This window comes from Mastigoproctus giganteus, chromosome 4, assembly GCF_048544385.1.
Source record: "Mastigoproctus giganteus isolate SK-2022 chromosome 4, ASM4854438v1, whole genome shotgun sequence".
In the NCBI taxonomy this organism is placed as follows: Eukaryota; Metazoa; Arthropoda; class Arachnida; order Uropygi; family Thelyphonidae; genus Mastigoproctus; species Mastigoproctus giganteus.
Window position 1 is genome coordinate 192,080,644 of NC_143578.1, and position 17,483 is coordinate 192,098,126.

General features: G+C 37.6%; 1 protein-coding gene across 1 annotated transcript in view; it reads left to right on the forward strand.

Moving 5' to 3' along the window:
• Ge-1 (Enhancer of mRNA-decapping protein 4 homolog Ge-1) overlaps positions 1–17,483 on the forward strand; it is a 527,075-nt gene that overhangs the window by 181,587 nt on the left and 328,005 nt on the right. Inside the window, exon 11 of the mRNA XM_090372439.1 lies at positions 11,800–11,896. Coding sequence (XP_090228565.1) covers positions 11,800–11,896 — 97 coding nt within the window. The remainder of the gene's footprint in view (positions 1–11,799; positions 11,897–17,483) is intronic.

A 17,483-nucleotide genomic window follows, 5' to 3' on the forward strand; every position in this document is an offset into this window, starting at 1 on the left:
GGGGGGCAAAAGAGTGTAAAACACTAACAATTAAGGAGAAAATGGATGTGATCGTCACATGGAGTCTGGTGAGCATCGGTTGGATGTGTGTGTGTAAGGCGTTGAGTTTAGCACCTTCTACTGTATCAACGACTATGAACAATGTTGATAAAATAAAGGGCACGCACAGGGATAACAAGTGTGTCATCCTCCAGAACAACTTATTCACGCAGTGAGACAATGGAAAAAATGGAGAAATTGTTAGTGTTGGGGGATGATGATATGAACCAAAATAACATTCCTGTTACACAGGTGGTAATTCTGGACAGGGCAAAGTCATTATTTGACGAATTATGTGAGGAGTCTGGTAGCACTGAAACATTTATGGCCAGCAAAGGGTGGTTTCATCAGTTTAAAAACTGTTGTAAAATTCACAATGTGAAAGTGTCTGGCGCAGCTGCTAGTGCCGACGTTGCAGTGGTGGAAGAGTATCCTTCCAAATTTAAAGGCTTAATAGACAAAGGCAACTACCACCCTGATTTAGTTTTTAAAGTGGACAAAACGGGTAGTGGAGTCATCACTTGAGTAAACACGTACTCAACTGGTGACTTCACATAAAACTTGTGCATTAAATGTTTAAAATATTTAATTATTTATAAAGAACAGAAATATTAGTGCATACTTGGAAAAATTTTGGGAATTTTGGAACTTATCTCATTCAATTACATTATAATTTGGTCTTGTTTTACTACTTTTAATTTTACGACCCTGTTTTGCTTGAACCTAACCATGTCGTAAAATGGGTCCACCTGTATTGGTTATTTTATCAGTTGCTGACATGACTAGACTTGGACATAAGGGATGCATAATTTGAATGTGTCAAGTGTAAGGCTAACCAAAAAGAGTTCCTTTGGATACTATGATGTGCTACATCATAGTATCCAATCAGATTGGTTAGGCAAAATCGCCCCCTTCACAAATCCATGCTTGGGACTGCATTGTTGTCTGTATGGTACTGCATTACTTTAACCAGGTTCTCCATAATTTTCCCTGGAACAGAAGACATCAAGTCTACAGGTCTATACTTACTTGCTATTTCCCTGTGATGATCCCCCTTAATGAATTTTAGATTGACATATCTTCTGTCCACAGGATGGGGCAGCAAAAGAAATTGCTTATTTCTTTTGCTGTCCCCATTAATATAATTGGATAGGTCTCATCCACCCCAGAAACCTGTTTTTTTTTTGCCATTTAGCTTCAACAATATCTCTTCCACTTTTATTTAGATTATCACAAAATCATTTAGCTCCCTGTTTGAATTTGATACACTTCTGGCATCCACATCCCTAAAAACGCCTCATATGTGAATGGAGTTGCAAAATATCCGTTAAATTTGTCAGCAACCTCAGCAGGATCATTAATCATTAAATTATTCATATCTAGCAGACCAGTATGATTCATCTCCTTCCTTTTAGTGTTTCAATTAGTAAAAAAGTCTGTTGCATTTTTTTTTTTTTTTTTAATTTCTTGCCAGAGACTTTTCATGATCTATCTTAGCTTGTCTAATCTCCTTTGGGATTTGATTGTAGACTAACTTATGTTTACTGTAGGCTTCTGTATTGCATTATCATTTATAGGTGTCTCATGTATTTTTAGTCTCTGCCATAAATCTTATTTCTTCATCAGAGTTCCATTTAGCTCTAATCCTTAAGCAGTATCTTTTAATTGGTAGCAGCCTAGTAGCTTCTATGAACAGTTCCCTGAATGCTTCCCATTTAGAATTTGCTATTTGGTAATTATCAGTTGGTCCAAACAAATAGAATTCTTAAACTGTCTTGACCATTGTAGTTACCTTTATGAAAGTAAAAGCCCTTCCCTTTTCCTTTTGACAGTAGTTTCATCTTTAAGTGAATTATGCAATATACATCAATAGACAATGTACGCTGCCTTCTAATTGTTCTTTTATATGCAGATTCTTAATGTTGTTTAAATAGGTAAATAGTAGATCTTGTTTCTTAATCACTAATGCCAACTGGAAACGTCTTTAACATTCTATTGGAATGAGCAGTAGCCTGGAAATCAAGGTGCTGGGAGTTATCATGGAACAAGTAAATACATGGGCTGTGTTAGGATAACTAATTATTGATTCTTCATGCATTAAGAATCTGCAGTTAAAGGAAGCACTAGGTGGCAGTGACCACAGTGTGCTGATGTAGGATTTACTTAAAGATGTAACTACCATCTTAAGGGAAGGGTTTTTGCTTTCATAAAGGTAACTACAGTGGTCGCAGACAGTTTTTAAATTCTGTAAAATGGGATCAACTGATGATGTTACCAACAGCAAATTTTAAATGAAGCATTCAAGAGTAAGAATAAGTGCATGTATACTTGCATCTACACCAAAGCTAGGAGTATAGTAAATAAATTTGATGAATTTGAGGTGCCGGTGAAGACATTGAAGGCGGATATTGTTGGGATATCAGAGACTTGTCACACAGAGATAAGGAATGCAGAATTGGAATTTGGGGAGCACAATTTATATAGAAAGGATAGACAGGGGTGGAGGGGGGTGAAGGTGTTAGTTAAGAAACATAAAATCTAAGGAAGTGCATCCAGCTGACATGGGCGGACAGTGCAATGTTGAGTCAGTTTGGTGTGACCTAAGACTGGGAAAGCAAAATTGACAATAGCAGTGTGTTGTAGGCTTAAAAGACTCTGAGTACAAGAAATACAGAGAAATAGAGTGGGCCAGTAAATCAGATCGTCTTATAATGGGGGATTTTAACTTCCCGGATATTGACTGGAAGTTGTGGTTGGTCACTCGCACGCTAGCAAGGCTTTTATGGATTTATTGGATGATTGTTTCTACAACAGCATGTTCAAGAGGCAACCAGAGGCAGCAATACCCTTGATCTGATTATCGGCTGTGATTCTTCATGCATTAAGAATCTGCAGTTAAAAGGAACCACTAGGTGGCAGTGACCATATTGTGCTGATGTGGGATTAACTTAAAGATGTAACTACCATCAGGGGTAAAGGGAAGGGTTTTTGCTTTTGTAAAGGTGACTACAGTGGTCACAGACTGTTTTTAAATTGAATACAGTGGTATCAAATTCTAAATGTGAAGCATTCAAGGAAGTAATGTTGGAGGCTACTAGGCTTTTTATCCCAACTAAGAAATACTGTTCAAGATTTAGGCCTAAATGTATGGCAGATGAACTAATGAGACTCGTGGCAGAAAAGAAAGAAAATGCAATGGATGCATATACATTATCAGGTGATACGGAAGACTATGGTAGATATAGGCTAGTCTGTAATCAAATCACAAAGGAGGTTAGGCAAGCGAAGGCAGATTATGAGAAACCTTTGGCAAAGGATGCAAAGAAAAATTCAAGGCCTTATACACCCATATTAGATCACCTCACAGGTGCCTAGTCTCCAGAAGTTGCAATATGCAGAACTTAAGCCTTTCTTGGTAAAACCAGTAACGGTAAATTTTGTTGCCGTCACCAATCTCGTTGCCCTTCTCTGTACTCGTTCCAGCAGCTCTACATCCTTCCTAAAATGTGAGGCCTATAGACCTGTATACAGTACTAAAGGTGTGGCCTGACCATTGCCTTATACAAGGGGACAATCACCCCTTTATCCCTGCTAGGAAAATTCCAGTTTATCATTGACAAGACACCATGAGCTACTCTTGCAGCCTTTTTGCACTGTTCAAAGAACTTCATATCTGACTGCAGAATTACCCCAGATCCTTTTCATTCACCACTACCCTGAGTGTAGTACCATCCAGGATACAGTTGATATGGTATCCTGGGATTGCTGCTACCCATATGCAGTACTTTACATTTGTCAAAGTTAAACTTCAGTTGCCACCTCTCAGCCCATCTGCTCAACTGTTATTAACAACCCTACCAACCTTTGTATCATATGCAAACTTAGGTATTAACCCTAATAAATATACCTTCATCAATATCATTGATAAATACCGAAAACAACAATGGGCCCAACACCAAACCTTGGGGGACTCCACGAGTAACATTAGTCCATGAAGAGCAGTGTCCATTAGCATTAGTAGAGTTATACAATGCAAGAAAGCAAGCTTAGGCAGCCTCAGCCAGAAAATCCTACCACTTCACCCCTCCATTCGTTCCAAATGCCTGTTCAGCTCAGCCTTAAATTTATTTAGGCTATGAACTTCCACAACAAAAGATGGAAGTCTGTTCCACCAATCAACCACCCACTGGCTAAAGCACATTTGCAAATTTGAACACACATATTCTACAACTGTCTTTCCTCAATTTGAAACTGTGCTCCCCTCAGGTTCTTAAAATGAGCAAGAGGAAGAATCCCATTAGCATTTAGCTTGCCCAACCCATTCAAGGCCTTATACACCTCAATCAGATTTCTTCACAGGTGCCTACCCTCCAGGCGCTGCAATTTGCAGAACTTAAGCCTTTCATGGTAAGAATACCCCTTTGTTCCCCCTCACCAATCTTGTTGTCCTTCTTTGTACTCATGCTTGAACTCTACATCCTTCCTGAAATGAGGCCTCCAGAACTGTACACAGTACTCTAGGTGTGGCCTGACCATTGCTTTGTATAACAGGTTAATCTCCTTCTTGTTCCTGCTGGAAAAATTCCTATATATCATTGACAAAACTCCATTACCTGCCCTGGCAGCCAGTCTGCACTGCTCAGTGAAATTCATATTTGACTACACAATTACCATTTCCCCCAGGTCTTTTTCACTATCCACTTCTCTGAGTGTAGTACCACACAGTTGGTATGTTTTCCTTCAGTTATTGCTATCCATATGCAGTACTTTGTTGCAGTACTCAATCTTAAACTTTAGTTGCCACTCCTCAGCCCATTTGCCCAACTTATCTAGCTCCAGTTGGAATAGTATACTGTTTTTATTGTCGTTAACAACCCTGCCAACCTTTGTGTAATTTGAAAAAAAATGGACATTAAATCTGATATACCTTCATCAATATCATTGATAAATATACAAAACAACAGTGGGGCCCAACACCGAACCCTAGTCCACTAATAACATTTGTCCACGAAGAGCAGTGCCCATTGATTACCACTCTGTCGTTTCCCACTCAACCATCCCTTTATCCATTGTAGCAACTTACCCTTAATGTCTTACCTCTCCAGTTTGAACAGCAGTCTTCCATGTGCAACAGTATCAAAATCTTTCCTGAAATCCAAATATATGATATCAAAATTATTTTTGGCATTCAGTTCCTTTGCGATTGACCACCACATCGTAATATCTAATCAAATTGGTCAGACAAGACTTCCCTTTAACAAACCCATGCTGTGTCTTAACTATTACTGCAGTCTTGTCTAGATGATCCTGCAATGCTTCTTTAACCAGTGATTCCATTATTTTACCCAGAACACAAGTTAAACTATCAGACTTATAGTTACTTGTCACCTTTTGAACGCCATTCGTGAATTGGAAACACATTTGTACGTCTCCAGTCTGTGGGAACCTCCCCAAGGTCCAAGGAAGCATTCATAATTATGGCTAAGGGTTTGCTTACTTCCTTTGTTGCCTCCTTTAATATAACTGGATAGATCCCATCCACCCCAGGTGCCTTCTGTATGTTTAACTTCAACAATTTCTCCTCCGCTTTGCTCTCAGTTATTACAAAATCACTTAGCTCCCCATTAGTGTTTGATAAACGTCTGGCACTCCCCTCATTGAATAACTCCTCATGTGTGAATATAGATGGAAAATACTCATTCAGTTTATCAGCTACCTGAGCATGATCATCAATAATCAACCCATCTATGTTAAGTTATCCAATCTGATTCATCCCTTTGCTTCTAGAGTTTACATAAGTAAAGAACTCTTTTCTGTTTTTCTTTGCATCCTTTGCCAAAGAAAGCCTTTGCCTGCATAACCTTCTTTGTGACTTGATTACAGACTAGATTATATCTGCTCTAGGTTTCTGTGTCACCTGATAATTTATATTCATCCCATACATCTGACATCCATTTGGATCTAAACCTTGAACAGTATTTCTTAGTTGGAATGAAAAGCCGAGTAGCCTCCAAAATTAAGTCCCCGAAGGCTTCCGATTTAGAATTCAACGTTGGTAACATCATCAGTTGATCCCACTGTACAGAATTTAAAAACTATCTGGGACCCCTGTAATCACCTTTACGAAAGCAAAAACCCTTCCCCTTATCCCTGGTGGTAGTTACATCTTTAAGTAATTCCCACATCAGTACACTGATAATTGCCACCTAGTGGTTCCTTTATCTGCAGATTCCTGACACATGAAGAATCACTGCTGATAATCAGATCAAGAGTGTTACTCCCTCTTGTTGCCTCTCTAACATGCTGCTGTAGAAAACAATCATCCAATAAATTCACAAAAGCCTTGCTAGTGTGCAAGTGACCAATCCAGAAGTTCCAGTCTATATCTGGGAAGTTAAAATCCCCCATTATAAGACACTGTGATTTACTGGCCCACTCTATTTCTCTGTATAATTGTTTATTGTACTCATCAGTCATTAGGCCTACAACAAACTCCTATCCTCATTTTTGCCTTCCCAGTGCTTATATAACACCAAACTGACTCAACAGTGCACTGTCCACCAATGTCAATTGGATGCACTTCCTTAGATTTTGTGTTTCTTAACTAACAGCATTACCCTTCCTGTCCTGTCTATCCTTTCTATACACATTGTACTCCCCAAATTCCAACTCTGCACTGCTTATATCCGTGTTGCACCATGTCTCTGATATCCCAACAATATCTGCTTTTGATGTCTTGATCAGCACTTCAAATTCATCAAATTTATTTACTGTACTGCTAGCATTGGTGTACATGCAAGTATACTTGCACCTATTCTTACTCTTAGTTACCCCAACACAACCTGTGTGTTTACTTGTTCCATGATGACTCCCAGCAGCCCTTGAAATCCCCAGTACCTTGCTTTGCAGGCTGCTACTCATTCCAATAGACACAACCCATGTACTTTTCCATGATGACTTCAAGCAGCCCCTGAAATCCCCAGTACCTTGCTTTGCAGACTGCTGCTCATTCCAATAGAAGCAATGCAAGAATCACTTTCACCTGTGCCTGTGGCTACCGTTAATCTATTAGTGTGTGAATCCCTCTCCCAAGCTAACATTTTTCCAAACTACCTAACACTGCCTTGATAGCATCAGCAAATATTCTTCACCCTTTCTATTTAAGTGTATCCCATCCCTGTAGAAATGGTCTCTCCTATTAACAAGCACAGACCATGCTGAGTAAAATTCTATCCCATGAGCCTTGCACAATGTCTTCAGGGTGAATTGATTGACAAGGCTCTCATCATATACTGCTTCCTATCATGTGTGGGCAGAATTGCAGACACCTTCAAATTTAACCGTGACTTTTTTTCAACATTGACCCTGTACTTGTTAAGTAAATCTGAAGATCTCCTACTCTTAATGCCATTAGTGCTGACGTGTGCAATATTACTCTTTGTGCCATTAAAAGATGATATCAGCTCTACAGCGTCATCAACTTTTTCCCCTTGGAGACATATCCTGGTCTTATTCCACTTATCCTTTTTGTACAATTTATTTCCTGTCTCCCTGATGATAGTCATTGACAATAACTAGCTCCTGTGGAACCAGCACGTTCTGCCCTGAAGGTTGCCGCTGTGTTTCCAGATGATCAAATGCAAGCTCTGGCATTGATGTAGGCAGCTGAGAGCTTGATGGGTACGCCAATGTAAGTCTTTCGAGGGCATGTAACCTGTCCTTCAAGCTCTCATAAAAGCCCATAACGCTGAGTTGGCACCTAACTCCTTCACACTGCTTTCATTGAGCACACACAAAGGCACCCCCATTGGCAACATCATGTCCCGTCCCAGAAAGGTCTGCACACATATCACAAGTTGCACATTTGTTTAGGCTGTGGGCGTTGGTAAATTGCCCACTTCGGTTCTCCCATGAGCCACAGCACTCCAGCTATGTTGTGCCCGTTGCTTTGCTGTTCTAGTCTTGGGCACGATTTCCGTTTAAATACAATTTAATTAATTAATAATGAAAATTAATTAGGTTAATAAACTTAGTTGATTAAATTTACTGTACTATACTTGACTATACAATACTATACTAAGTTAATGCAGTAATATGTATTCTGCTATATAGTTTATCAAGTTACGCTATATCATAATTAACGATTGCAATGCTAAATTAGTATCTCTTTAGCTAAATACAAAAGGTATATGTCCAAAAAGAGATTAAAACCTTCAAAATACATATTTATTTCAGTTAAAACCTACTATTCTTCTATGCTACGATTTTCAAGCCAAAACACCAATACGATAGCGGTAAGAGTAGTGAGTTGTAACTTACAAAGTCACTAGCTAAATTTTAAAAATTACGCTTTAAAAATCAAAAAATACAACAGATATATGCCCAAGAGGTGATTAAACCCTTCAAAGTACTTAATTATTACAATTCTTCCGAGCTACTGGTTACGCTACAATATTCTCGCCTAAAACACCACTACGATAGCGGTAGGAGTAGACTTGTAACTTACAAAATCACTAGATAAATTTTAAAAATAAGCTCACGAATGCCACTAAGCCTTTTTAACCTATTTGTAAAACACAAATTAATATGCTAACTAATCAAAAATACGATAAAATTTCATGAAAACATATCGGCTTGCAGCAGTTACAGAAGCGACACTGACAGCCAAAAAACCAAGTGAATTTCAAGTGAACGTTCTTAGAATTGAAAGTAGATCAACCCAAAATCTCAGATGTAGTAGAAATAAGGATTAATGGTATCACACTTTTAATAAACACTGTAGACTGTACACATACAACTAAAAAGGAACCCATTGTCGATTGAATAATGACTCATACTACCCTCGATGTAAGATAAATTGCAACTGTGCCTGCTTACGGGTAAAGGCCACTTTGCTGAGCAAAAATACAAAGTGGGTCATTTCCACAAAAGGGCACAAATTTAGGTGAATTTTGGAGATGTTGTCGAAGTGCGTCTTATTGGTCAATTAAAAGTGTCAACAGACAACTAATACACATGATTTATAAACAATCTTTAACAATTTAAATACATCACTAAAAAGGCCTCTGTGGTCAGGAAACCATAATTGATGCCGCCAACTCTGACCAATTATAACTTTATAAACATAAATAAAATAAATAAAATCGACTGTAAAATGTAGTATAATTTAAAATACCATAAATCATATGAATTCAATTCAAATCATATAAAAACTTTTATAAATACTATACGTTAAAAGCGTTAAACCCGTACTACTGTGAAACTTTAAAATACTATGCATTAAAAGCGTTAAACCTGTATTACTGTAAAACTGAACTTTCAGCAGCATCTGCTGCCTTCCTCAATATAAGTAGTGCTGCATCAACAATTCATTATAAAGCACTAAGCCTACCCAGCAGACCCAGGATGTACTATGGTACCTGCGCATACTCTGTTTCCCCGTATATCAGCACCGGAAGTGGCATGGGGCTCTATGACCTTAAAACGCTCATCCTATCCATGGTCTCAAACATTACAATAATCCTACAACCCTTATTCCTATTCAAGCTATGATCACCCATGGAACAAATCCTTCAACCGTCAATCACGTTCTGGGGGGTATCCACATCTGATAAGGTCGGCCGTGACCTGTTTGATTTCTCCCTATCCCCAGAACGTGATTGAAGGTTGTTGTGGACATGGTACTCGCAGGGAGGAGGGAGTACCTGGCTCCACCGTGCACATTCCCTACTGCCCGGGTTTTACAGCCAATAGCCTGCATCTTACGGTCGTACCAATTATGTTGTGTGCAGCTTCTGAACCGGAAGCTGCACACTGTGATGGCGGCGGTTAAAGACCCTGTTGTGGGAGTTGACAACAGTGGGGTTGTATACAAAATTCAGTGTCCGGATTGTGGGGGGGGGGTGTTACATAAGCAAGACTAAGCGCAGATTACGCGATAGACTGGGGGGGGAGAGCATAGTAGGGCGCTTAGGTTGGCTAAAGTCTTGGGGTCGGCCATGGCGGAACATGCCTGGGAAAGCGGGCATGGTATAACAGCCAAAGGAGCTGTAATTACAGATAAGGTATAGGGTTTCTGGAACTGGAAGTGGCTGGAGAGCCTAAGGATTTGTTCATTGGGTGATCATAGCTTGAATAGGGATAAGGGTTGTAGGATTAGTGTAATGTTTGAGACCGTTATCCTGGATAGGGATGAGCATCATAGGGAAGAGCAACAAGATTGGTGAGGGGAACAACAGGGGTGCTCTTACCAAGAAAGGCTGGGTTGAGCAAACTGAATGCTAATGGGATTCTTGCTCAGATTAAGAACCTGAGGGGGCATAGATTCAAGTTGAGGAAAGACAGTTGTAGAATAGATGTGCGAAAATTTGCCTTTAGCCGTGATTGATTGATGGAACAGACTTCCATCTTTTGTTTTGGAAGTTGATAGCCTAAATAAATATAAGGCTGAGCTGGATAGGCATTTGGAATGAATGGAGGGGTGCAATGGGTTTTTTTTTTTTTTTTTTTGGCTGATTCTTCATAAGCTTGCTTTCTTGTGTCATATGCCTCTACTAATGGTAATGCTAAAGTTATTTCTTTTTGAATGTTTTGTGCATATCCTTTGCTTTGATGTGTTTCAAACATTTAACACTAAGAATTCTCCATATGTTACAGGAACAAAGAAGTGAAGAAATCATTACATATATCAAGTAATCAATAAGGGAATGGAGTCATTACTCAAAGTTTGTCGGAATTGTGTTTGTCAAAAATCAGTCCTGTGCTGGCACTTGAAACAAGGTCCAAAAATAATATCCTTACAAGCCTCCATATTTTTTAATGATATCTCAGATCTTGTTTTGAATAGAATGACAAAAGTGTAAATGTGCTTCTGGCATTCAGAAGCAGTTACATAATACAGCTTTGTACTGGTTTACACTTTTTTTTTTTTTTTCTTTCTGCCCGATGAGTCAGAAATATTTTTAAATAGTAAAGAAATTCCCCACTTTGAAGAATTAGGAATAATCCATTGGGTGTTGTGATTTGGACAGTTGCTATTAAACCACTTGATTTGCCCATTTTTTCACTTTGGATTGCGTTCATTTCATAGTTAAGTTGAGATACTGTGTGAATGATTTTTCCTGAACATGAGAACCACTGTATGGAAGATGAATCATGTTTCCAACAGAATGGACATCTCCTAACTGTTTTATCCAGATACTCAGTTTCTAAATATTTTGAAATATTTTAAAATCATGATGAATTGGAAGTTAGGAAGGTGGCTCACTCTGCTTAATTGGACTCATCATAGTTCAGATCTCTTTGCCCCTTATAATGAGATGATTTGTTTAACAATAATTCTGCAGTCACAGAGATTGACAAAGTAATAAGTGAAAGAAGCAGTCATATTGAATTTTGTAAAATTACACATTTACACTACAAATAACATATGACACCATGTCTGTTGGTTCATTTTGAGATGAACCAATAGACCTGTACCATATCATCCTTTGCAGAGAAAATAATGGTACACATGCTTATTTTATTGGTGTTTTTTAATTAAGTTTTCTAGTGTTTCGTTTTATGCAAAAATAATGTACTTTTAAACTTAATGTTTAATTTTTATACCACAGTGAGTGTGCTAAAATAGAGTGATACAACTCTTAGCATCCCTTCTATATACAAATACTCTTACATTTAAGAAATGTCGTATTGCTCCTCCATAAAGTATATCTTTTGTGTTTTTATTTCATAAAATTTTTGTATTATTTACTCTTTTAGGTTTTCTCTAAATTCTGGAGATCTCATTCAGCCTTGTTTAAAAGCTGAGTTAGACATGTCTGCTAATTATTTATTACTGTCTGACATCAATAGAAAAGTAAGTTAAAGGTTCTTATTTATATCTGATTGGTTAGCCCAAGACTTTATTCTATTGTTATATTTATCCAAATTTAATATGACCTTTTTCATTTTTAATAGTAAAATTTAAGGATGTAGTTTAGAGTTGCAACCATCTATAAGATTTAAACCCAAGGGAATTTTCCCTCACTATTTGTGGGATGAAACACACTATTTCCATAGACGTAGAAATATACTGCTTAGAAAATGACAATACAGGTGACAAAGTTTGGATGGTATCCTAACAATGAACACTAGTGGCAAACAGCTTATTCCAGTTATCAGCAACACGTTCAAAGGTCACCTTCATGAGATTGTCTTTTGTTGTTTCCCAAAATTTTTCATTTGTGCATTGCTCTAATTTCAATTGCAAATGTGAATCCTTCCTCTCCCCCCCCCCCCTCTCTCTCTCTCTCATTTTGCTTATTCCTTTAAGTTTAAGGAATTGATACATCTCAATCAAGTTACCACAAAAGTGTCTAGTCTCCAAGCTGTAATCATGTCTTCTCTCATGTTCTTCACAAAGGCAACCCTTAGCACCTTAAGAATTTTCCAAATGTGGTTGCATTGTCTTTCTATAAAGAGGAATAAGAACATCTCTCATTCTACTGCTATATTTTGATCCTGTATTTCAGTGATAGTCTACCCTTAACCTTTGTGAATGTCTGGTTACATTTCAAGGAATGTCTAGTTTTATCACAACCCCTAAATCTTTTTCACAGTTAACCACCTTCAATTCCTTTCATCCTAGAATAGGATGTTGCCTGTAGATTTCTTTTACTGAATTTAATCTTACATGTAGTAAGATTAAATTTCAGTTGCCATGTTTCAGAAGACCTCATATGTAAACTAAGTCATTCGGAAAGATTGCAGCTTGGTCCCAATTATTTACCATCCTACCTACCTTTAATCATCAGAAAACTTTGACAGCTTTTGTTGTATACTTTGATCAACTGAGGACAATGAGAGACAGGCTCCTTGGGAGCCTGTCTCTAAGAATGCCCATTTTCACCACTCTCTACCCACTTTCACTCCACCAGCTCATTTTTTCACTTGATCTTCCTACTGGATCTTCCCCAACATGTTACAGTTCATTCAGTAACATGTTATGGGAGACTAATTCAAAAACCTTACTAAAATCTATGCATATGGTATTGAAATTTTTTTCTGCATCTAATTTCATCATGGTAATTAACCAGATTTGCCAAGCAAGCCTTTCCTTTTCACCATCTTGTGCTGTGATCTTTCTAGGATTTGATTCTTATCAAGATGTATCCTTAAATTACTATGCTAAACTCACCAGTCTCTAGTTATTGATCACCACAGTTCCTCTCTTATTAGTAGGTGAGACATTTGCACTTCTCCAGTCCAAAGAAATTGTATTGGAGAATGAATTCAGAATTTAGTGAACTGAGTGAGATACCCATTGATATGGTGCACTCTTTTGCCAGATTCTTTAATATAACTGCCACTTCCATTCCAGGAGCATTATTGTCTCAGCCTCAGTTAGCTTTTCTGTTCTTTAGGTACTTTTCAGAGCTTATTATATCATTAATCTTAGAATAATCTGGTACTTCCATGAGATCCTGTCCTCAAAGCTCAAATGTGTTTTCATTTATATAAGTGGATGCAACTTAACTGTTTAATTTGTCTGTAAATATGACTGGGTTATGTATAATTTCCTCATTTTGGACCTATAAGTGTCCTAATATCCTTCCTTTGGACCTATAAGTGTCCTAATAATTAAGTTACAAGAATATCTTATTCCTTTCTTTCTTAGCTCTTTTGGTCAGTGACTCCCATACTCTTCTTTTGCATTTCCTTCTCAATCATGTATGTGCACCGTATGCAAAGTGGTACCTTAAGGCACTCCCTTACAATAAGGGTCATGTTACCCTGTGCTGGAACTAAATTTCTGCCATTTAGTGCTTGTTTGTTATTTGTCATATGACTGGTCTCTTTGCAACCAGGAAGCAGTGATCACTTGGAAATTTGTTTCTTGGTGCTTGTTCTTAGCTGGGAGGAGTTGGACTAGATACTAGAAACAAAGGTTTGTGGAAAGAGGGTGACAAAAAAAAAAAAAAAACACCCACATAAGACATACAACACATTTTTCTCAAATGTCCCAATTTTTTCAATGCATGATGTTTGCATTTTAATGCTTTTTTTCCCTTCTGACTGAGCCTTATACACCCAGTCAGATTTCATCTGACAAAGATAACTTTGTCTGGAATGTTCCACTTTTTACGTGCTATAAACTTTATGATTTTAAGGTGTGTTATAAACATATCTTAAATAGCCCAAATTATATATCTTTTTATTGTTTACCCTATCACAATCATTCTTTACTTGTTCTTTTATAGATTTTAATGATTAGTAACATTCTGTTTCTATGTATTAATTAGAATGGCTAACTTTTTAGGTGTTCTATAACTTTTATTTATTCAGTTCTTTACTTTGTGCATTATGGTCTAAGCTCCCATGTGTTATTAAAATCATTTGGTGGGGGGGGGGACCAGTAACCCAAACTGTCTGCATAATCAGATAGCGCCAGTAAGTTCCTACTCCTGGCTGTAGGAATTGGCCACTTGTACACAATCACTAATTCCAAGGAAAAGAAAGAAAAAGTCAGTCCTACCATAAATGACTGAATAGACAGCCAAAATCCCCCCCACCACCACCACGCACACATAAATATGGTACACAGTCATAAAAATACAGTTTTGGAGAAGGGAAGGGAAGAGATGAGAAATGCTCATTTAGTTGTAAATTCTCGCATTGTAATTGTCTACAGTTGTGCGCACGCATGTGTTAGAGAAAGGTCTCTCCTGGCTCTAGGAATTGGCCACTTGCACACAATCACTGATTCCAAAGGAAAAGAAAGAAAAAGAGAATCCTTCCTTAAATAACTGAATAGACAGCTAAAATCCCACTCCTTACAATCTAGAGGTTAACCACCACACACACAGTGCACTCTCATAAAAATACAGTTATTGGAAAAGGGAAGAGATGAGAAATGCTCATTTAGTTGTAAGTTCTTGCATTGTAATTGTCTACAGTTTTCTCTCTCTCTCTCTCTCTCTCTCTCTCTGTGTTTATCCAGTAAAGGCAATCTGAATGAAGGCGTGAATTGCTCAGATTATTTGATTTCAGTTAGCTTGTACTCTTGTCTTCTTGGATGGATTCCATATCAAAGGTCTGAGACCTATATAGAAATAAAAATCATAGATGATGTAGACCAAGACACTTGTCACTGTGAGGTACCACAGTAACAAGTGTTTATTGTCTAAAAGGCCAAGCTCAGCAAATCTGGCATTCATGGAACTGTTGTCAGTCAATAGGTATGCGAGGAAGAGGCTTTGCATACCATTTTCTGGTCCATATCTTAGTAACACAGGTTGTACTAGGGATAAACTTCATAGTGATAGCTCCTTTAGGACAAGCTTCCTTTGTCTTGCCATTTAAAAATTTTTTTTTTATTTTAATATTGCTCAGCACAGCACAGCATTTGTAAGGATTGGCAGTGATATCAAATACATACACTTGATATCACTGCCAACCCTTACAGATATGATAACAAGATCTTCGGATAATGAGGTTCCAGAAAATTCCACTTAAAACAGGGACCAAATTTTAATAATGTGTATTGTGTACTTGTACATAGAAAACAGTGGATTGAAGGAACTGAAAAATGGGAATTATTTTATTAGATTTTTTTTTTTTTTAATTATAATATGTTGAGCAATGTAAGGTTAAGTAAAGTTTATTGAAGTTGCACTATTTTTCAGTTTTTCAAATAAAGAATGAATCCAGAGGTTTTTTTTTTTTTTTCTGCTGTATTTTTTTCAGATAAAATTGTCCTAGCCTTTAGTTATGTATTTAACTTTGCACTTAATTTTTGTGCACGATCATGAAATGGTCATTCTCACAAAAATATTCAAGTGCTTGGTCACTATTCTCAAGGGCCTTTAATTCTTTAATTTTCAAATTTTTATCTGTTGGTGATTCAATCACGTCATCATTTTCGGCTTCCTCTTCTGTGGTAATTGGTACTATTCTGCTAGCTCCTCATTTGTAAGTGGTTTTGCACTTGATTCAAGCAATTGTGTAATATCCCCATCAACTCGTGGAATCCAGCTTCTTTTGCAAGCCTTGCAATTTCATTTTGTTGTTGTTGGGTTTTTTTTGGCACAAGAGCTACTATGACCAAATTGTGCCTGTTCCTGTGGAGAGACACTGTACTGATTAATAAAAAGAGTTTAGATGAGCATAAATATATTAATCTGTTTTAGAGTGGAAAAACTCAGGTAAATTGGAATTGTCCCCAATATATGTTTAATTTGAAGAGACTCATTTAAATTAGATAGGGATTGGAATGATGTGGTTCTGGCATACTGATAGTGAGTGCACCCTATAAGAGTATGCTTTACAGTTAGTGATGAATCACAGTGCAAGCACAGTGGTGGATTATTTCCTTGCAATAAATATAGATGTGTGGGTATGACCTATACATGCTACCTCTTCGTGTCTGTTTGAGTGGAAGCTAGATTTCCATAGTTGTAGATTCTGTTTTATACAATTTTTCTGTCTTGATGTAAACTGGTCAAATGCATATTCCACTGCTGAATCAGTTCTCGTAGATGGATTACTGTAGATTTGTTTTCAAGAGGCTTATTTCTAAAAAGGTTTACCCATTGAGGATCATTGAGGTATGACCAGATAGGATGAGAGATGGAAGGTTATTTATTTTAACTGCATAATTGAGGAGCAGCATCTTTCTCCTATGGTGGAGTGGAGGTTCATTGACCTCTATATATAAGCTTTGGACCGGCAAAGTCCTGAGCACCCCAAGAGCAGTCCTGAGTACACTATGTTGTATTGTGTTGAGGCAGACTAACAGTCTTTCGGGCAGATTTATAAAGAGGAGCACCATAATCTAATTGAGATCTGATTAAGGCCCGGTATAGGTGGAGTAGAGTATAATGATAAGCTCCTCATATCATAGCTGAGATGACTTTAAGTATATTCAGCTTTTTCATACAGACAGTCCGTGTTTGTAGTATGTGTTTCTGGAATGTCAGGGTCAAGAATTCAATATTGTTGGTAATTGGTATCAGTTGATTTCCCAGTGATAATTCAGGTTCTGGATGTAGTTGGTGTTTCTACAAAAGTGAATCGCTGCAGTTTTGGTTGCCGACAGACGATAACCATTATGTGAAGTCCATGGCACTATTTTGTGTATTGCAAGCTGCATAGTTTATTGCAAGTTAAGAGTTTATTCGCAGAATGAGCTCCATTGATTTCAATGGAGCTCATTCTGTGAATGGCAAGATATTGCATGGTCATCAGCATAAAGATAGATGTCTACATTACCCAAAATGTTCTGCACTAAATTGTTTATTCTAAGTGCAAACAATGTAGCAATGAGTACCAATCCCTGTGGTACACCTCTTTGGACAAGGTATTGCAAAACAGCATTACAATGACAATTTCATTTTGTAACTTGGTCACTTTGCATTCTTCATATTCACGAACTGCATCAGAGTATAACTTTTTCCATGAGTTAT